The sequence below is a fragment of the Pundamilia nyererei genome, unplaced genomic scaffold (assembly GCF_000239375.1).
Source record: "Pundamilia nyererei isolate P.nyererei 1_Seehausen unplaced genomic scaffold, PunNye1.0 scaffold00013, whole genome shotgun sequence".
Lineage (NCBI taxonomy): Eukaryota > Metazoa > Chordata > Actinopteri > Cichliformes > Cichlidae > Pundamilia > Pundamilia nyererei.
The window spans coordinates 3,857,765-3,879,992 of NW_005187414.1; the positions used below are offsets into that span (position 1 = coordinate 3,857,765).

At 43.2% G+C, this 22,228-nt stretch overlaps 1 protein-coding gene across 6 annotated transcripts in view; it reads right to left on the reverse strand.

Annotated features, from left to right (window-relative positions):
• The window catches only part of klhl29 (kelch like family member 29), a 264,330-nt gene that overhangs the window by 161,321 nt on the left and 80,781 nt on the right, over positions 1–22,228 (reverse strand). For 5 of the 6 annotated variants that reach the window (XM_005724914.2, XM_005724913.1, XM_005724915.1 and 2 more), the window contains one exon: positions 4,057–4,368. In XM_005724914.2, coding sequence (XP_005724971.1) covers positions 4,057–4,329 — 273 coding nt within the window. In that variant the 5' untranslated portion in view covers positions 4,330–4,368. Of the gene's footprint in view, positions 1–4,056; positions 4,369–9,486; positions 9,506–22,228 lie in introns of those variants that run through there. The other variant, XM_005724916.1, reaches the window with a different exon arrangement.

A 22,228-nucleotide genomic window follows, 5' to 3' on the forward strand; every position in this document is an offset into this window, starting at 1 on the left:
AGTGTACCTCTGGTGCAAATTACTGACCTCTGTCATCATTTTAAGTGGGGGAACTTGCACAATCGGTGGCTGACTAAATACTTTTTTGCCCCACTGTATTTGCTTTTCTAAACTGTGCTGGTCTCTACTGCCTACATTACAAAGGACTGTCAGGAGCAAACCAAAGCAAAGTAAATCCCTGAATAAGATTGGCATCTTGGGAAATAACCACACAGTTGTTGCTGTGCGGGCACACGCTCGCACTCGTGCACGCACTCCCCCATACGCTGTATGTTTAAACAAGTGTGCACTCAGATGCAATGCAAAGTAGTTAATTGCTATGGCAGCCATTGAATGATGACAACGGCCACGGTGGGAGTTGGCGAGACTTTGTCTGAATGTATGTAATTATTCAGCTGCACAAAAGGAAGGGCCGATGCGGTGCCAAAGCAGATTCACTGCGTCTGTGGTCAGTGTATTCAGCGGGGAATCTAATGATGTGCACTTGTGGGCTAAATTACCAGAGCATTGTTTACCTCTGCTCTTACAGAGCAGATTCCACCAAGAGCACGAGACCAAGAAGTCCAAGTTAAAGAAAATGATCTGACAGTGAGGAGGAATGTAGAGAGAAGATGAATGGTATCCATGGAAGCGGAGGCTGGGGAGAGGCTAAAATGTCTAACTCCTTTTTGGTAAAGGCCTCTCTCTTCACACGTTGCTGACAGCCAGCTTGCTAGCAAATCCCAAGACGAAGGGGTGGAAAACACAAACTGTACAGCTCTTGACTATACCACTCAAGACACTTTCAAGCTGCAGTTATTTTCTAAACACAAATACAACGTATAATCAAATCAGGAATGAATGCACCTAAGTCACTTGAGGCCTTAAAAAAATAGCTTTATAATACAGTTTGGATTAAATATCATGGTCACAATGGAGCGAGAAGAGATTGCTTTTAATCTTTGACGGCAGTTCACCATCTTTTACTTCTGATCTACCTCAACAGCCTTGTTACACTTGAACTATTCCTTTGTCTTCAACACTGGTTCTAATGAATTTCATTTCAGCTAAATATTTCTCCACAATTTTTAATTAACTATTAGCTGGATATTTTTAACTTACTTCCCTTAAGATCCACTTATTTTATTATGCTTATTGGCCAATTTACTTAATATATTTAGTAGGGGTGCAACGATACACAAAATTCACGGTTCGGTTCGATACTTTGGTGTCACGGTTCGATATTTTTTCGATACAAAAAAATGTTCATGCTTTTTTAATTTGTCATTTATTAAAATTATAAATATATATTTTAACTCAAAAGTAGTTTTTAAATTTAATGTTGCTGAAAACAACAGAGTAAGAAAAAAATTAATCTATCTGATCGAGAAATCACTCATTTGGAAAACAGAGTTTATTACAGAGAAATGTCTCTTTCCAAAATAAAAAGCTATACTATACGCTTCTTCTGGGCTATATTCTCAGCAGCATATTAAACATATCAGGTCCCCATAAGGAGAATCATGTGCTAACGGCTGTCTAAATGACTCGGGTAAAGTTTGTAGCATGCGTGCTTGTTGTTTTTGTCTGCTTCCACTTGTCTTTGCACTAGGATGGTGTCGGCGTAAACGTGCAGTCATATTCATTGTGTTCCCACTAGTGCTGTCAGCGTTAATCTGAAATGAGGTTATCGCCACAACATGGCAAATCTCCGTTAACGAGCTACCACGGATCGCCCGTGCGTGGGGCTGGACGGCGTCAACACGTTAACGAGCAAACTGGCAGTAGTTCCCACCCATGTAATTGAGCATTGCGTGGCACATCTGACATACTGTTTTACTTTTGTCCATGACGCGCTTACCTTCAGGGTCATACTTCACATGAAGACCAAAATAGTTCCAAAGGCCAGATCTGAATGAGGGTGGGGGAGGTTCAATTTGCCATGTTGCAACGAGCTTAGCTTCTGTCTTGCTAGCTTGCGCTGCGCTCAGTGGATCTGCGCTCGACAGTGCAGCCTAGGCGGAGTAGTCGAACGCAGATCCACTAAGTTCTCAACACAGACAGCATCGTCAGAAGAAAAGTTGATAAAATAAATTAAAAATTTTGTATTGTTCGATACATATGCGTACCGGACTGAAAGCACTGTATCAAACGGTTCAATATCGATACGAGTATCGTTGCACCCCTAATATTTAGCTAACACTCTGGCATGCTAGGCTACTTTTTTGATACACGCTAACCGCTCCATACTGTTTGCAAACAGTTTAACTGCTAGCCTCACTTTTACATCACCTGTCTACACCATTTCAACTGTTTATTAATTGGTTAGTTAGACCAGCGGTCCCCAACCTTTTTTGCACCACGGACCGGTTTATGCCCGGCAATATTTTCATGGACCGGCCTTTAAGGTGTCGCGGATAAATACAACAAAATAAAACTAGTACCAGTACCGAAAAAAAGAAAATTTATTCATAACACACGTGAAAAGACCCAGGAAAACCAAGTTAACGATAAAAACGATAACAAAATAACGCTGAAAACCGATTAAAAACCCTGAAAACCATACATTTCACTGAGCCTCAACTCTCGCGGCCCGGTACCAAATGACTCACGGGCCGGTACCGGTCCGAGGCCCAGGGGTTGGGGACCGCTGAGTTAGACAACAATTTCATCTGTTAACCCATACTGTTAACCCATACTGTTATCTAGCAATATAATTGCTAGATAACAGTATCATACTTTTTCAAAATAATTTACAGTGTTATATTCATAACTTTGCTTTATAGCCACATTAGCTGTTTAGCTAGCTGGCTAACAATTTCTATTGTTAACTGCTGTTAAATTGCTATCCACATTATGCATTAACTGCTAGATAGGTAACAGCTAACAATTTCAGCTTTTAACACATATTGTTAACTAGGAAATTTACTAAGATGTGATCTTAGTAAATTTAGTAACAAATATTACTTTGTTACTATTTTTTAGTAAAAAATAGTAACCTCTGATCAGAGAGGCTTCTTCAGTACTAAAACATGAGATTTGAAAATTCTTCAAAAAAACTCTTAACACAACTTTATGTTCATATTTTTACCTGACTACCATAACAGGTGTGTATCTATTATATTTGGCTAACAATATTAATTGTTAATCCATGATGGTACCTTGCAATTCAACTGCAAGCCAAAAAAATTACCTTTTACTAATTTTGCTGACTACTGTGTGAACTATCAGTTATAATTTTTGCAAAGAAAATTAATTTGGTTATCTATACAATGTATTAAAGTAACTAACAAAATATATATTTATGCATTCTTTTTAGATGCTGCTTTGTACTGCTCGTACATTAATTTTAATTATCCGTTAATGCTTCTATGTTCGGGTCCACTTAATTTATTATTTGTAACAACTAAGCTAAATCTTTCCCACTGGTTAATGCAGAAATATCGCCTGGGACACTGGGGAATCAATGACCTACAAGATCAATATATACTGATATGGTATATAATAATATGGCTCCCTTTGTTTGCTTGTTTCTAGCGCACTACAAATCATCACCTTAAAGCAGAACCCATCTGAGTCAGCTGTCAGAGATCATTTAAATTATGTAAGAAAAAAATGACAAAGGAGGCAAAAGCAGGACAAGCCAGCAATTTGGCAGAGAGAGAAAATGAAGATGGAAGGAAAATGGTTTGGCAAGAATGTGCAGAGAGAGCAGCAAAACTGGAGTGAGGGATAAAGGTAAAGAGCAAAAGAGGCTGCAGAGAGAAACAACAGAGGGGGTTTGAGGAGCTGAGACAGTTGAACCATGAAGACAGGCGTGCCAGTGCAGAAATGTTTGGGAAAAAAAAGTGGGAGGGAAGAACTGGAAGACACACAGAGCGAGAGAAGAAAGCAGAAGAGTCTCAAAAGCATGGAAAAAGTTAGATATTACATCCAGTTGGGGAGTCATCACAGATTGAAAAGTTGACACAGTGAGAGGAAAGAAAGCCTGACAGAGCAGTAAAAGAGATCGAGAGCTGTCCAAGAGGAGTCAGAGGGAAGCAGGCGTCCCAGCATCCATTTGGATGAGCCTCTTACCTTGGCTGATACCGGAGCCACCGATCCTGCTGCCGAGATGCCTCGCTTGACCACTAAGTCGCTGCTCGATGTTGTCACGGCAACTGTAACTGGAGTTGGAAGAAGGGAGGGGATGACTGGGAGGGGAAGGAGCCCCGGACGGTTGTTGCCGTTGACAACGGCAGAGGCACAGCTATGATTGGCTCCTCCATTGTGGAGGCCAGAAGGACGGATGTCTCTCCGCTCCCAGGGTGCCCGGTAGTCCCTCTCAAAGCGATGGTGGTGGCGTGACATCACTTCCTCTTCCTCTCAGAGGGAACAACAGGGGCAGGCCTGCGTGAAACGGGAAGAGGGTAAAGGTCATTTCAACCATGACGTGCAAGCGGCAGCGAGCGATACATACACGAATAGAATAAAAGTTTCTGGGAAAAAACAAAGAACAGAGCGACACGTAAAGAGTGAAACAGTCAGTCAGTAAATTAAGGAGAAAACATGTTGACATGAAGGTGTAAATGCTCACAGCATCTGCTCCCAGCGCACCTGACTGACGCGAATACACTGCGGTTCATTTGTTGCCTCTAATTCCTATTCTCCCAGTCATTAACGAGGGCTGCGACAAGAGCGAGAGAAATGAGCGCCGCTGAGCAGCTCTATAAAAAACACCATCAGTGCCAAACCATAAGGAGCCAAATGTGTTATGTGAGGCGTCTAGGCATGGCGACGACAGGTTCAAACAAAATGGCTGAGCCAGACGCAAGCAGGTACACGCTCAGTTCAAGTTGTCCTGAGGGCGGCGTGAGCAGTAACACGACCTTGCGGTCAAAACTCATTCATCTAAATAGATAAATACCCGCGTCACCCCCACACCCCAATTACAGCTCATCTCATACATCTAATGGCTGGTTAATTCAATCAGATTGCCCTTGAAGTGCATTGGAGGGTTCTCCCTTTTTCAAGCACAGCAGGCTGCGATTAGGGATGGGTACCGGTATCCGGTGACATAAACGGTAGTAATCAGACCGAAAAGCAGCGCACATTTCGGTGCTTTTTTGTTTCCTGAGATGTCATACACTTTGGATTCCAGCCAATCATTTTACCTTTGCGAGGATAGTAAGCGGGCCCAGGTACGTACGTTCTTTTAGAGCAGAGCTACAGATTAAAAAAACGCCCAAAGCGAAGCGGTCAAAGTCTGGCTGTACTTCACAGCAAAAGATGCAAACTCAGCAGCCTGCAACAAGTGCTTTAAGCTGATACTGTGCAAAGGAGGTAACACCTCGAATCTGATGAAACACCTGGCGACGTATAGCATTTTGTTAAAAGCCAAGAAATGCGCCGTATTTGATAGCTTGCTGCGAGACCTCACACCGTGCACATCTACTGTGGGTGGGTTACCTGTTATCAGACCTGAAGTTAGCAGCATCCCCCAAAAACCCAAAGAGGAGAGTCCTGACCCCTAGCCCTGCCAGTGTAGCAGAAATGATGACGGATGATGATGCAGCAGCAGCCGTTCTTCTCTGCGTGAGTCGCTTAATGTTGTTCGTGTGTAATTTACGTTGAGTAGGCTAACCACGTGATTACATTAATGCATATAAGGTGAACTAGCGTCGTTACATGCGGCTGTCTTCTTGTTTGATGGCAGATACTCCCTTCACCCTGGCCAAAAAGGCTAAAATGACCAAAGGAAAAGTGGAAAACAGCTAAACATGAGAGGTTTTGGACAAAGTGTGTGTTTTTTCCATTGTTTAAGCACTGCTTCCAGCCAAGACTGATGCCATAAATCCCCTATAGCTGCAGAAAAGGCTAACATTGTTATCTTTTTACAAAAAAAACAGCTGAACATGAGAGGTTTTTGGACAAAGTTTGTGTTCTACATTCTTTAAGCACCAGTTCGAGCACCGTTTAAGCACCGGCACCGTTTCAAAAGTACCGGTTTGGTACTGGTCTCGGATAAAAACCTAAACAATACCCATCCCTAGCTGCGATAGGCTAAGAGGTGACAGCAAGCTGGAATTACATAAGAATGGAGCACGGCGCTGTTGTGTAGCAGGAGCAGCGTATCACTCTTCTATTATGTCATAAATCAAAGTGGTACGGGATCTGAGCAGTGAAATCCATCACTGATGGGTTTCTAGTGCATTGTACTCAACCTCACCAAAGGCACGTTATGCTTCTCAAAGCCCTTGATAACAGATGAAATAAATATATAACAAGCTCACACCAGGTTCAGCGAGCCCCATGCAAAATCCCCTGGTCTGCAAGGAGAGAATGACAGCGGATGATAAGTCTGTATTCTGCACGCTGGGGTCTGTCATGCTGCTTCTTAGCCTCACAGAGGAGGGAACGCCTTGAAATGCCGGCTTCTCTGTGAGTGCGCGCTAGTGTACAAAGCAGCATATACTACAACTGAATGTGTTTAAGCCCAGCCGTGCAGTATAAGAGTCTACGAGGAAGCTGCAAATGAAAGGTTCTCTACAAAGCTTTGATGGAAGCGATACACCAAGCAGCCTGCGGTGGGAGCACCTGCCCTACTGTAACTTTAGCTGCTGTGACCATCCATTTATTTATCCACTACAATTCTCTCTTTCTTCCTTTGTGTTTTTATCGTCTGTATTTTCTTATGTTATATATACACCCACCTCTCTCAATCCTCAGTTCATTTCATTCCCCTCTCTAATACAAGGTCTACTCTGTGCAAACACAGCAAGCTGATCCGTGGCGACAGAGTCAGACGGAGCAACCGAACGCTTCGGGACAACTCTCTCACGCTCTCTTCTCACTCTCTCTGCAATAACCTTACTCCTTCTCCATAGTAACCCCTTTTAATAACCTCAAATTTTCCAATAGAATAAGCTCGAATTATCTCTAAAAATATGTACAGAGAGACTAACAAGATTCTAGGCCAGTGGAACAATGGCAGAGTTAGAGCCAGGTAATATTCTCTTATCTCCCGAGCTCCACACCTCAGCAAAGAAATAAGAGGGCCGTTAGAAAAATTCCTCCACATGAAAACAGTGGAAGAAAAAGCAGAAAAAAAGGGACATTATCTCCACAAAAGTCAGAATTGAGGGCAAAAGTGCATTTGCTTTCACAATTTCAGCGCGTTTCAGATGTGAAGTGAAGACATGCTATTGTGCATCCAGTGTGCTATCTAGTCTAGACGGTGATTCACTGGAAAACAGAGTGTGTTTTGTCTCCCGGTAAACCTCTTAGGACATCGGTGCACTTGAGAACAAATCAATCCATTTGATTAAAGAAAAGGCATTGAGCAAGTTTGCATGTGCTCACGCTAGCAAGCTCTGTGGAACAAACCTCACTAGGGTAGCACCACACAGCACAGGATAGAGGAATGAAACAAGCAAAGTCGCCTCCTTTGCCGTCTTCTATTTATCGCTAACGGCTAAAATTCAAAACATGAACAAAGTTATTCAAATACCTTCTGGAGCGCTGTGGGGATTATCCAGTGCCCATTTCAATAAAAAAAAATGTTTGTTTTTCAAAATTAGTCCTGTTAAGAGAAATGCAAAAAATAGTTTGTCTCATGGAATATTTTGATCTGGCACTTCTGAGTTATTTGTAGCCAAGGCTGAGGAAACAAGACATGCACTTCAGGGTGAAGGGTTAAGGTTTTAAACACATAAAATAGCTCAAGTATTTCACAGTTTTCAAATCATATGAATGTCAAATCAAAAAATGGGTAAAAACGAGTAACGTGATGAGAATGTAAGGCTATCCACTGAATTCCGTATTTTAAATAAGGTGAAAACAAATTGATGACAAAGTCAAAATAACTTCTGTAAGAACATTTGTACTAATTCAAGTATCCATCCGTCCTCTGTTGCTTACTGGATCTGTTGTGGAGGCAGCAGTCTAACCACAGACTTGCCAACCCCGACCACCTCCTTCCTCTCTTCCAGAGACATTCCCAGGCCAGAGATGTAATCTTTCCAGTTTGTCCTGGATCTGCCCTGGGAACATGCCCACCATGCTAGTCAGATGCCCAAACCACCTAAATTGGCTCCGTTTGATATAGAGTAGCTCTACACTGAAAACCCTTATGAGGAAATAAAAACTCAAGAGACACAACCGTACCCAGGGCAGGGCTGACGGGCCCTGGGGCAGGGGCCTGGTTGGAGCTAGCCTGAAAGAACTACAAGAGGGGCTGTAAGGTTTGGTGCATTGTAGAAGCGGCAGTCAGTAAAACCATGTTATAAACAGCTGTACTAATGTGATTTTTTGCATGTGCATTTTGATGTTAAAATGACTGAAAATACTCAATATAACGCTAATATGTCTGTGTAAAGGCACAAGTGAATGAAAAACACAATGAAGCAACAGCGCCTGCGAGCTGATTAATTAGAAAAGGTTAAATGTAGAACTCGAGATACAGAAAAGAATTAGTCACTATGAAACGAATGCAGTTCTTCATGACTGACAGCATTGCTCATGAGGGGGCTTCTGCACAACAGAACAAGTGCAGAACAATTAAAGGGTTAGCTCCGTTTTGTATAAACAGTATGCAAAGCTGCTATTTTCTCATGTCTCATATAACATCACGGCTCCTAATCAGAGGTCTGCGTGCTCCACATTTCCTTTCTTTCTTTAGATAGCGAACGCAAACATCCAGCTTAGCATCATCGAGCGCCTCATACACACGACAAACGCTTCTGTTGTTTTCTAGAGGAGACTCTCACATTACCATGCTTCCCATTCTATCACTCACCCAAGTGGCATTTTCAGATTCTTGGCTCTACATTTCAATATCTGCACAATCCTCTAAGTGAATTCCTGTCATCCTGGCACTATGCATGTCAGTATGTACTGTGGAACTGGAGGCTGGCAACAGATCCCCGCAGAACTAGTGTCACCGAGACAAATCCCACTACATTTATGGTCCTCGGTGAACAGAAGGATTTAAGCTACTAATTACAGAGACTTAAATTCCCTCCACGGCTACGTTTCTGCCACTGCTTGAAAGTCTGCGTGTGCGTGCGAGCCCACGTTGAGAGAGTGCGTGCTCTGTGTGTGTTTTGTCCTTTTTTTTTAGGTTAAGTACGAGAAGGCGATAAAGGAAATGTCGCTCTCAGAGGTCCTCGTGGAAACCAACACCCAACACACCTGTGGACTCTGCCAGACCAGATAAACACTTGAATGCATCACATCTCCAATGACACTCGGCTCTGCACCGCTCCGCTCTGGGGAGATGGTGCCAATGAAGATTTGCCCATTTTCTTTCACATCCAATGAAGTCACTGTCAAACTCTGGACGAGGTGACGCCGATTCAAGAGGAGGGCTGATAACCTTCGCTGTGAGGCTCACGTGTTTAAAGTCAATCTAAGGGCTTTTATTTTTTAAAGTTCATAAGATATAATGACAGCACTTCAGTCATACCCTACAGCAATTAATGAGGCTCTTCAGCTCCAGCAATCCTGCCAGCATGTTAATAATCTAACCTGAGGGTATCAGTTTCCCACGCCAAATGCTGTTTTCTGACTAAAAACAGCTGATGATCTCTTCTGTAAGATGAGAAGAAAACAAAAATTAGTACAATTACTAATCCTCTGGAAGCCCAAATAGCAACAAAAATGCTTTGGTTTCCAGCGAGAGCAAAGGGACTCGAGAAAGTAACACAATTAATATGTCAGGAATCGAGCCTAATGAGCTGACTGACTCGGATTCTCCGTTGTGTTGTCACATCGTTGAGTGTAAGGCTGTCAGCTGCAGTGTGTTGGTGGCTGGGCGCTACTTTTCCCCCGCAAAAAAAGAGGCAATAAAATAAATATTGATGAATCAGAACCCAAATTTCAGCCAGCTCCACATGTACGCGCAACAGATACAGAGATCAGATTAGATTCCCCTGCGAAACGAGGAGTTTACGACAACTTTAGATTCTTAAGCAGAACCGGTTTGGGGGGGAACCAAAAAAAAAAAAGTTGTCTGGCAGGTTGGGAATGTGAGACACACACCCTTTAGAGCAGCATCTGTCACTCCGAGGCGGCACACAGCATGTTGGGGTGCGCGTGACAGAACTGCGTTAACAAAGCCATGTGGGAATAAGCGGGGAGCCACAGATAGACGTGAGGAAAGAGGCAGCGTAACAGATGGACAGAACGCAGCGACGACGGAGAGACAGCCAGACAGTGTGAGAGAGAGAGAGCAAACGAGATATAACAGCAGTAAAGCGTGCGTGCGCTTGTGAGTGTGTGCGAGCGCGACACGCAGCCTGAAATAGAGAGAAGGGTGTTAAGGATGGAGATCAGGGTGGAGTGGGGCGGGTGGTGTGTCATACGTCTGTTCTGGGGTGTGATGTTTGCTTTGCTAGCACATTCTGCCCTGTGTTTAATACCACCCAGCAGTTCCTCCTGCTACAGATACTCCCCAAGAGTGAGGGCTCCGTTTCCAATCTGTAGTAGTGTTTATTTCTATTGACCCAGTGACAGCCCAGCTTTCACCGCGCTCGCGCACAAACAGCCACGTGCTAGACTCACGAGGCTGCGCTAATGATCGGCCCGTCCATCAGCGAGGCTGGATGGTACAAACGAGGGCTGGGGATAGATGGCATGCTGTAACTTTATGAGGACAAGATATTGCTGTAAATGAGCGGCCCTGTGGGAGACACGCACCGAGTATAGAGTAACTACCGCAGGTGCACACACACGCCGCATACACAGCAATCAGAAATGTGCTGACAGTCCCTCCAGGACGACGGAGGTATTCACCCTGATATTTAAATAATGGGAGAGACTGTTGGTACAGGAATAGCCCGAAGCGCAGCGAGCCAGAGTCTCGGGCCTTTAAAATTCTCCTTCACAGCTAGAGTCCGTCCCAGATGATGAGTCACGCCTGATGATGAAGATACAGCGCTGTCTTAAATTGGATGTTTCGCTGCCATTACACACACACCTGCCTATAAAAGCATTCCCGCACAAGCCTTATTAATTAGGCAATGTGCTAGAACCTAAATTGGATGGGAGAGAGTTAATACGTTCTTGGTGGGGGAGAATTTTTCTTTCCAGCATCTTTTTGTCTTTTTTCCCACCTTGATGAAGCAAACTGAATTGCCGGGAAAGAAAGAGGGCTTCCTGGGTATTTTTAGCTTTCCTTCTTAAGGACGCGAACAGGAGAAAATCTAATTGATGTTCCAGGAGAAGAGGTGGAAAAAAAACCCGCTGGAACAACAGAGCAGAACCCAGAGGAAAGGCAAACACAGGAAAGGAACAATTAGGTTGAGTGTGTATTTCATGTGCTTGAACATTGTAAGTGTGGAGGTGAGTTATGGGGGGATGTAGAGAGAGGTGAGGAAAGGGCCATCTTTAGAAATGAGAGGAAAAGAGAAATGTAGCTACAGTGGAAACCTACAAGCCTATTGTTGGGATTGATTCTTAGCATTAGTAGGTTGAATTAATCCCAGTGGTTTGAGGGGAATTAGTACTTTGCTACTGTTCGCACACCTCATTAGTGGTCTGAGTGGAATCCAGAGACACCACACAGGCAGCAGCACATCATAAAAAAGAAAAAAAAATTGCAGGGCTTCTCATAACAGAACCCACCAGCTTAAGCATCATAGAAACCAAAAATAGCTTCGGTTTGAGCAAATTAGAGGCATATAGGCCGGGTGTTACTTAAACAGCTGCCGCTACAGTCTTTGGCAGGAAAATAAACCCAAACCACGAGGTAATCACCAGTCACTCCGAGCAAGACCGGGAACTAATCTGAATCCAGCACCTCACATTTCCTTATCTCATCTGCCTATTAGGATTTCCACGCAGGTTCAGAGACGATAGTGAGAGATGGCACTTTGTATATTAATCTGACACCTTGATGGATGAAATACTGGTGGGTGACATGCACACACTGCCTCATTTTGTCTGAGACAGACACTTTCTGATCATCTCCTGTTTGATAAAGCATGCAAGCAAAGGCCAAATCATTCAAGGTGGATAAAAAAAAAAAATTGGGATCAGGTGCATTAGGCAGACATAGAGAAGAGAAATAAAAAGGAAGTGGGGGCCAAGGGTTATTTTTTCTTGAGATTAAGAAATATTGCATATGCCGACACCACTGACAGCAAATTACCCTCTCCGTGTGCATCAGCACAATTCTTTTAGCAGAGCATTAATAAGTAAAAGTTTCTAGCGACGTGCAAAGAAAAAAAAAGAGGGGGGGGAGCTGCATGAGTGCGTGTGGAATGCATGCGTGATGCAAGGTTTTCTAAGCTGCTTGTTTGCTGAGGTCTGAGTACAGGGGGTGTGTTTTTTGCTTGTGCATGATGAAAACAGCACGAGAGTCGCTCTTCTGTCCGAAAGCGTGCACGACCGCGGAAATAGTGCAGCCGACTTGAGTTAGAAACACCCCGACGGTGTATGACTGTCAGCGGCCCGGGCGTGATGATTAGCCCAAACAGAGAGAAAGCTGCTACCTCCACCACTGCGCGCCGGCGCTCAGTTAATTAAAACACCGACTTTCAACAAAACGCCACATTATCACAACAGCAAGACACGGAGCTGGAGAAAAACCCCGAGGCAAGCGTGCACGCTTCCTTCCTACGTGCTGTTTTTTCTGTTTTGTTTTTTCTACTTGGTGCGGGAGCGGTGAATTTCCAGACGCCAATCAGGCGCTGTGTTTGTATTTGTGTGCGCGTTCCGGGTGTATCCTCTGTGGCCCGTGGCAGCTGTCGCCTGTTCTCTCTCCCCGTCGCATCCTTTTCGCGTGTTTCTCTGTTCTCTAAACAAAAACCAACAACGCCATCAAAACAAACAGCTCTCCCGGCTGACGCCGCACACGGCTACGCGCGCATTTACACACATAAACACACGCGCGGGTCTTTAGGCTGCGGCATTACTGGAGCTACTGTAACATGCGTGTGATGTTGTGTGTCTGTGTGTGCGAGTGTGTAGGTCAGCTTTTGGAAGCGGGACATGGAGAGCCAAGTGAAGGAACAGTGACTTAATTATCTAAATGGCTGCTGCGGAGATTACTGAGGGCAGTGAGCATCCATCTCTTTCAACACCACCAGCTTAGAGTGCACGGCCAAGGAGGGGAGATCAAGAGATATAGACATCAATAAGAGAGACAGGCCAGCAATAAGAGAGTGAAAAAAGAGGCCAAGAGAATTAAACGAGAGCAAGAGATAGGAGACAATGTGGAGGAGAGCGAGAGGAGTGGCTCCTGTGACAATGATTTACAATGGAGTAGTTTGTAAGCCGACTGGCCCCGCGGATATGCGGCTGCACCCTCAGCTACAGAGAGTTCGCCGGCAGCTGGGATCATGACATCACCTCTGTCGCCATGGCGACGCCTCGCGTTTTCGATTTTACTCTTCCCATCATTACCATACAGATGCTTCGGGGCTGGATACTATCTTGACCCCGCCGTGAAGCATCAATGGCTCCATATTTCGCTCTTCCCATCGCTTACACGAGCGCGCGTTATTGACTTTTGCGTGGCTAAGCGGTAACCGAGGTCATCCTCAGAGTGGAGGGCCTCGGGTTTGATCCTCCTCGTGCATAAGCGGCGTTTCCTTGAGCAAGTTGTGTTCCAGTGACCCCCTCCAGGTGGTTGATCCCATAAACGCAGAGCATCTAGACGCTGAAGAGCAAATCATAAAGAAATCAAAAGATTAATACTGTCGCTGTGCATGTCAGTTACTACACGTTACTGTAATACTACAGACAAAAATCCAACAAATGCCACCAGAACGTACTTTTCTTTAAAGGAAATTTATTAAAAAGCCTTCGTTAAATTGCTCTCGTTAAGCCTCTTTTCTAGAGGCAATGAGCAGGAAATGACATCTTACACAGCCACCATTTTCCTTCTTAAAACTTTAGTCCCTGATGGCACGGACAGTGGTAAAGAAAGCTTGTTTATGACAGGGAAACCCACTGGGTTGAATCCACAGACTGTCTGCGGAAAGAGGAAAATGAATAACTAACACTGCCTCCAACAAATGCTGTCCATGAGCCACTGAACGTGACATACTGTTCTACAACTTCCCAAATTACACCGAACACTGAATTCCGTCCTTACTTGGACCCGTCCCTGCTGAACTGTAGTCATTTTGTTTTTTCTCTTTTTGGTGATTTCCAGGAATTCGAGCCCAGGTTCTTTGGCTGATTGATGCTCTGCTGTTATGCTGGCTTGCTTTCCAGCCTAGATGACATTAACAATGTGGTTGTACCATCCAGCTCCCTGGTGAGAACGTGGTGTACTGTTCAGAAGTGGAGAAGCAGACACTGAGGCTCCATCCACACTAAATACATTTTCATCTTAAGCAGTGTTTTTACACCAAAGAGGAGGGACAAATAACTGCCACCCATATATATATATATCACTGATTCAGAACACCATTCATGGACAGTCGGGATCCAATATGTGTGTCTAACAGGGTTGGGCGATATGTAAAAATTTTCCAACCGACAATCGTCAGTCCAATAATCAATGATGGGAGGTATATTTGCACATGCGCAGACTTTTTGATGGGCGGAGCAATGTAATCATGCACGGACTGATTTGCGTGTTTACAACACAGAAGAAGTCCAAACATGGACAAACTAATTTCCCCCAAAAATTAAGGCCATCAGCATTAACGCATTAACATTTTAAGGATTTTGACTCCGGATGGGTTCATTTATTAATCGCGTTAGTCGTGATGATGGCACGATAAAGCTGACAGCACTAAAAAAGTCACCAATTTGTGATTTTTCTGGCTTTAAACCAGATGAAACTGGTAAACCTGAGGATGTAACCAAGGCGGTGTGCCGCTTGTGCAGACATATAGTGCAAGCAAAGTAGTTAAACACAGCTAACTTGCATGAGCATGTACGTGTCCACCATCCGACTGAGTATGCGACTATCAGCAGCTTCTGCAGCTCCATCAACAGGCATTTGGGCGCACTCTGAGGAGGGGGCATTTGCTCGCAGAAGAAAGAGGGTGCTGTTAAAACAGTGCTAGTTTCTTTCAGCTGACTGCTTCTATTAGCTCCGTCATTATTAGCAAACTCATGGGCAAACAAATAAATAAATCGCCCGTGTAAAAACGATCGCCGAGGGGCTCAGCTTATCATCGATAGTCAATATATTCGTCCAATCGCCCAACCCTAGTGCCCAATATTCAACTCCATGACAACTGCTAATACAAATAAGGGTCAGAGGCACCTGCAAATTCCTTGTTCCCTTTAATAAATGACTAGACTTTTGTCACATGAAAGCCATGGAGATTTTCATCCACTTATCCAATTGTAATGGTTGTGCTGGAGCTCAAAGCAGGGCACTAGTGAACCAAGCTCTGCATCTTTGAACTGTTGGAGGACAGCATGCAAACTGTGGATTCAAACCCAGGAACTTCTTGCTATGAGGCAACAGTGCTAACCACCGCACCACCACACCGCCCCATTGCATGACAGACTCAATTAGCAGGCGAATGAGGGTGCCTGCAACACCATTTCCAAAAAAAGTCTCTTTTTCTGCCAGTTCAAATCAAAATGCAACTCCAGAGTTCTCAAATAAATAAATAAATGGATTTAAAATAAGTTTTAAAATGAAAACATATTAGTTTGGACATGGCCTCAGTCAAACTTCACTCTGGAAAAACCCACAAAAAGAGTGAAATGAAACAGCAGTGTTTTCGGAGCGCATGTAATTGCATGCTAATTTGTCTAATTGCAGTAATGGCATCGAAAGCGGATGGGACCCAGTTTGCATGCGTTCACATTTTCAGCAAAGATTAATGTTTGGAGACAGGTTTAGATTATTGAGTTGTTCTGTTTATTTAACAGCATAAACTGGGCCTTTTATAGATTCAAGTCCAAATGTAAGCGTACGGGGGAATATCTAATAAATCAAAGGCTGATGTTTCCTTCTTAGAGAGTCAATTACATTAAAGCTGAAGCAAAACAGAGTTCAGATGTGCTGAGCAACAAATTCCCAACCCAGTCAGCTCCAATACTTTCTATGATGATTAATGACAGAGAAATCAAGGCTAGCAGTATTTACCGCCAAGTGTGTTTCATGTCTTCATTGCTCTTACCTATTAAACGCAGACACACGTATCAGTGCAGATAGACTTATGAATGCAAGACGAGCACAAAACTTCTCTCACTATAAGTCACACACGCATCATCTGAAACCCAGGTATACGCAAATGTACACTCAGGACAGCACTCTCTGATTAAGCCGGGCCATCTGCTCGAGTCCCTCATCACCGCTGACGGCCGCTGCCTGTCCAGACCGGCTCCAGGCGAGCAACAAATCCCTCCCCACCACCACCCCGCGTTATCCAACGGCATATTAATCTCCTCAAATCTCAACCTTTTCCAAAGGGCAGACCCAACGGTAATCTCAGAGCAGTTGTTCGAGGCAACATCATCTCTGGTCTCAAATACATGATTTTTTTCACTTCTGTCTTAGATGACATGAAAAGTGAAAAAGAGGCAAGTATCTTCTTTGCTGCTAGTATGTTTCCCTTTCTCTCCACTTATCTCATGTCTCTAGGTGCTCTCTCTAAAAGCCATTCTCTGTCTCTGTCTATCGTTTCGTATCTGTATGAACACAGTAGCCTTTCAGAGCACATGGTGAGTGGCGCCACAGCCTGGTCTGGCCCAGAGGAGCGGTTGAAGCGGTGTAGATTAATGGCCTGGGAGACAGCCTAGGCAAGTGGAATGAACAAACAGAGGGGCCACTGAAATGACCATGATGAAAAAAAGGAAGTGAGGCAAAGATAAAGAGAACGTATACTGTAGGAAAGGAAGGGACTTGGGGAATGTGTTCTATCGCTGTACAGTTTTATACCCGTGTCACACTGACAGCAGAGGTTGGATGGAAGTCAAACAATGCCCGGATTTAGTGAGGAGCCTTTGCTTTGGGGAATGGAAACTCTGTAACGTACTTCAACTGAGATTACATTCATGAACGTTTTCCTTTGGCTCGACAAGCCCAAAAAAGATGACAGAGAGAGAGAGAGGCGAATGGTCAGGTGAGAGACAAGCTCAACTTCAATTAAACTTGATGAAAGCAAAACTTTTCGCAGACTAATAATTGGGCAAAATTTAATTGGAAAGGTTTTTATAAGAATTAATCAACACAGCAACTTTTTAAGCAAAAAGATGAAGCACTGCTTTTGTCTGATGCTGTTTTGACTTAAAGATTGAAAAAGGAGGAGAATAGTGGTTCTAGGTGGAATTTCGTGGTTTGATCCAGGATTTGAAGCTGTATCACGAACGCTTGATCCAAAAATAAATAAATGCTGCAAATTCGTCCGGGGACATTATGTGTAGATAGAGTATAAAGTATAAAATAGAGCTAAGGACAATACAGCTAAGTTTCAGACATGTCACATTTGGATAAAGAATTACCAAAAAACAAAACGAAACTCAGTAAATATGCAGGATGGAACCTCAAAGCCAAAAGTGGTGGACAAATTTCACCCAACACCATGAGGTGAAGCTTATTAGCATTCACCCTCTGGGACTATTGATGTCTGTGTAAAATTTCAGGGCTAAGCCATTTCAGTTTGGGCAAACCTGATAGAAATACTCTTCAACCTGACACGTTCATAAGTATGTAAAACTCATTATATATGGCTCTATAGTTGAGAGGGAGCGAGAGAGCACTGATGAAGTTGTTGGGTAACATCACAGATAGTGGAAGTGAGGTGAGATAAAAAAAGAGTAGAGGAAACAGAGAAGAAGTGAAGAAGAACAGGCAATGACAGAAAAGGAAAATTAGAAAGCCCAGAGTGATGGGGAAAAGGTGGAACAAACACACAAACACACACACACACACACACACACACACACACGCATGTCCTTCAATCAATATGGTGGGAATGTGGCCCCATGATAAATCACTTTCCTGGCAATAACAGGGAGCAGCCACTATCCCTCTTTTTAATATGTTGCCGGAGTGTCAGTGGGTGATACACGGCAATATATAGCATGGAAGAAGGCAGAGAGAAGACAAGACAGTGGGAGGTAGGGGTGGGGGGGTCTGTGATGTATGGACCTGGACAGTTGGTCTGCACCCAGATAAAAGAAGGGAATCATGATTAGGTTGGGTAAAGTGTCCACGCTGGAACATCCGCAAACACTCACACAGACTCAAAGGAAAGCTGGAGCTGCTCAGGCGAACGTGTCCTCTCTCTCCCACAACCCCCCCCTTATCGTATGTCTTTTCACATGAGCTCCCAATGCATCAAAACTTGCCTTCCCCAGAACAAGGATGTACTATAATACAAGAGGGTCAGAAAAAATTTCATTACTCGGGGAAGAACTATCACTCTCCTTTTCTGGTTATATCGCTTAAGGGCCATATTGATACTTTCCCACCACTATCTGCCTGTCACCGTCCAGAGAGCCACCAGATTACAGAATGTCCCGGCATGTTGACCTTCACTCAACTATCTGACCGCAGGGCACATCGTCCACCATGTTTTTTTATTGACTTGATTCCATCTCGTTCAATCCCATCTTTGCCTGCTATGTTTGAGTCTGCTTGGCAAATGTTGTTACCGTAAACGAGAGCGGCTTCTCAATTGACTTGGGTCCCCTTTAAAGTGGTGCTAAATAAGTAATGGGGCATCTCATCTGCTTTGGCTAGCCAGTAGCTGGATGGGTTACAGTAAAGGGAGATTAATGGAAGAACAAATGGAGACAAATGTATGAGCTAAATGGAAGTTCCCAACCAACCTATAACACTACCCAATGACATATAGCATTGATTAGCATTTATGTACAACTGGACAACTGTCAAAGTGTACATTGATTCAGGAGGGTGAAATATACAGGTAGATGGAGCGACCTTTCACTAATAATCACAGGCCTAATAAATGTTTAACAAATTCCATTGTCTCGGCTAAACCTAAGCCCGAAACAATTTGTAGAAGTGACAATAAAATGAGTAATGTGCATCTGCAGCAGCACTTCCTGGATAAAATGGCCTATCGGTGTAAGGAGCTAAAATATATGAGCTCTGAAATTCAACACCCCAAACCTGGTAACAGTTTCAACGTGTGCACAAACTACAGAGAGAGGCTGGTTATGTGACTAACTCAGAGGTGAAACGCAACACAGTAACAAGTCATCGTTTTTTAGAAGCTGTACATTATATTTGCTCTTTACACTTGTGTACTTGTTTACTATCACCTCGCTACAAGCTGTCATTTATGGTCGCACTGCTCTGTAGGTAATGGGTACCGTAAACTTCGGCATTTTATTCAAAAAATAAATAAAATTGGGGCAGTTAAAACACTTAGAGGGTGTACAGCTTTAATAACAAAAGACTGGGCTGCTTCCTCGTGAAGACGAAATTAAAATAAAATTTAAAAAAAATGTTCATTAAGACAAGTGGAACATATTGACAGCGTCTTTCCTGAGCAGCATCCTGCCTCTCACCCTTCCACTTCCTTCTGCCTCGGTTAAACAGTCCTTCAGCTTTTCACGGTTACTACAACAAGCTGTTGTGCTGGCGAATGTGAGCAGATTGCTCTACTGTTTGCTATAAAATAGAAATGTAAACTGAAAAAAAAAAAAGGCTCAACTAAAATTCCTCTTTTTTGTTTTGGTAAAGAATTTTCTGTAAATGATCACTGGACCAAACTGAAACCCATATTATATCCTATAAGAACAATATTCAGAGACTGAAACTCCCCACAGAGTAAGATCAGAAACAAAGCTGCATTCTTCCTGCCCTGCCGACAGTGCTGACAACAGACCGAACCGAAGCACAATCTCTGCTGCAATCAGTTCACATAATTTAATTTTAATTAGCTGACCACAAAGAGCTCTGCATTACTACAGAGGCACATGAAGCGTCTCACTCACCCAGCCCACTTCTTTCTTTCTTTTTTAAACTTCCCACTGCGCATTGTCATAAAATGTGGGTCAAATGATCTGCATTAAGTATTGTAAAATGAATTTAAAAAGAAAAAAAAAAAGCTACTTGAGGCAAAGTGATTATCTCGTGGATGAGTCACAGTAGATTAAAAATAGCCCGGTAACAGCACTAAATTTTTTTCACATTCAGCAACCAATAGCAAGTAGTTGCAAAGACCAGCTGGTTTGCCCAGAGGTGCAACACCCTGAACTTGTGTGTGATTGGTTGCCTCCCACTAGGCGACCAGTCTCCAAACAATCACAACTGAGACTGACTGCAGTCACTCTCAGACAGATTGGTGAAGGTTTGCAAATAACTACCATCTAATTCTTAAAAACGGACAGTCTGTCTGTGCCGATGAGCCCAATCCGTCTGAGGTGCGTCTCTTTGCAACAGGCAAATATACTTTGCTACTGAATTTTGCATCATTTAAGGCTAAATTGCGGTTGCAGTACTTCAGCATCTAGCAAGCACAACAGAACAGGCGTGATCGTAAAGGGAGTAACGAGTAATTTCAAATGCAACAATTCTAACAGCTCAACAAATATCAACAAACACACAAACTGTCTGTGTGCAGTTAGTCACACAGTGTGTTTGCTAGCTAAAGGTGCAGCTGCTGCATTTCTCAGGGAGAGAAAAGAAAGTGAGATAACTTCACTCAGAGATGGTGAAAGGTGCGACAAAGACAGGACAGGAGAGGAAGGAGTCTTTTTAAAGGTAAGGTGTGCTCAGTGACATTTCATAAACTGGAGATTTAGTGGCGGCTACACTGGTTAGTTTGCAGAGCTGTTGGTTTGGTGCAGAGTGGCTGTGGTGTTCATGGTCAGTGTTAGGTTACGTCAAGGGTAGCAGACATCAAATTAAGTTTAAGCTGATGATGCCGATTAGATTTCCTCACTGATTTCCACCTTTATACCAGCTTTCTAGTGTCAAGGGGCTGGAGATTAGCAATGAAAGCCTATGTAACATGCTTTTATATTATTACATTTAGTTGGCTAAATCCACAGAAAGCACCCCCAAAGGTCAGCTGATTGCAGCCTGTACGCAAAGACCGCTTTCTCTCACAGTAGAAAGTATTCTGACTTATTTTTGACTCACTCTTTTCCCCACGCTGCACCACCACACCTCCTGAATCCCATTTTAAACTCCTGGCTTTGCTTTTTCAGTTTAAGTGTCAAAGTCATCAATCTACAATGTAGAAAACATTAGAGCTGTTATTTTTTCATTCCCTTTGTTTTTCCCTGCTTGTGTTCTAGATAAAAAATGCTCAAGCTGACTTTTCCCTTGAATTAATATTATTTTATTATGATATTGAGATGACCTGAGTTATCTTAGCAAAACTAGCTGTTAGAAATGTGTTCTGAAGAACTACTTGTTACTTTTATACTTTCCCGAGTGTGTTACAGTCTCTAGTTTTTCACTTTTATTGAGAAAAAAATGTGAATGAGTAGTTCAACACAGATCTGTGCTTCTATTTAAGCGACACATGTATATTGTTTTGCTAACTCTGGTAATAGGAATCTATTCTGATTACATCCTGATTTAAACAGTATTTGATCTGCAGTCAGATCACCGTCTGCAGCAACTAAATATATAAATATGGAAAAGGTTAACTAAATATACACAACTATTTGTGGAGGAATTTCTACATTTCTGTTTTACAGCTATGAGGTTCATGCTAGGCACTGAATCAAGTAATAATCTAAATTTGTGTTTTTGGGGAAAATTGTGAATTTTTGTGCATGTAAAGCAACAAATTAGAAATTTTTACAAATGTACCCGAGTTAATCTCTGTATTATCACAAACTGATTTTATTCAATTGCTAATTTGACCACATTCAATCGCAAACTAACAACCAGCCAAAGTCACTTTGAAGATGGCAGCTGACTGCAGACCCGGTCCCTATCTTCAAAGAAACCATTTCACAGGTAATGAGACCAAAAGTTGATTGAACGCACCGTCTCCAACCATTCCTAGTGTGACCGTACCATCACTTATTCTCCCTTTTGGTTGGTCTGGAATTGCTCTGTTAAATGTGATGTTGTAGTATACACAAACATCAGAATACTGATCATTTCATGTCATCGACTGGGTGCCTGTGGTACTTTTAGGGACCAACTCTTTCTGCTGCGTCAGAACATTTTCTTTAAATGTGGAATGGGCAACCAGAATTGAGACGGTCACTGAGTCAGATCAGGAGCTAATAATGTTTCCACCAGTTCTTCCACCTAGCCCGAACCACCTGCTCAGTGTTTGGTTCCACATCTTTGGCTTTTAATATGCCGTTTGCACAGCTTACAAAATTCACACAGTCTAAAATAAAATTA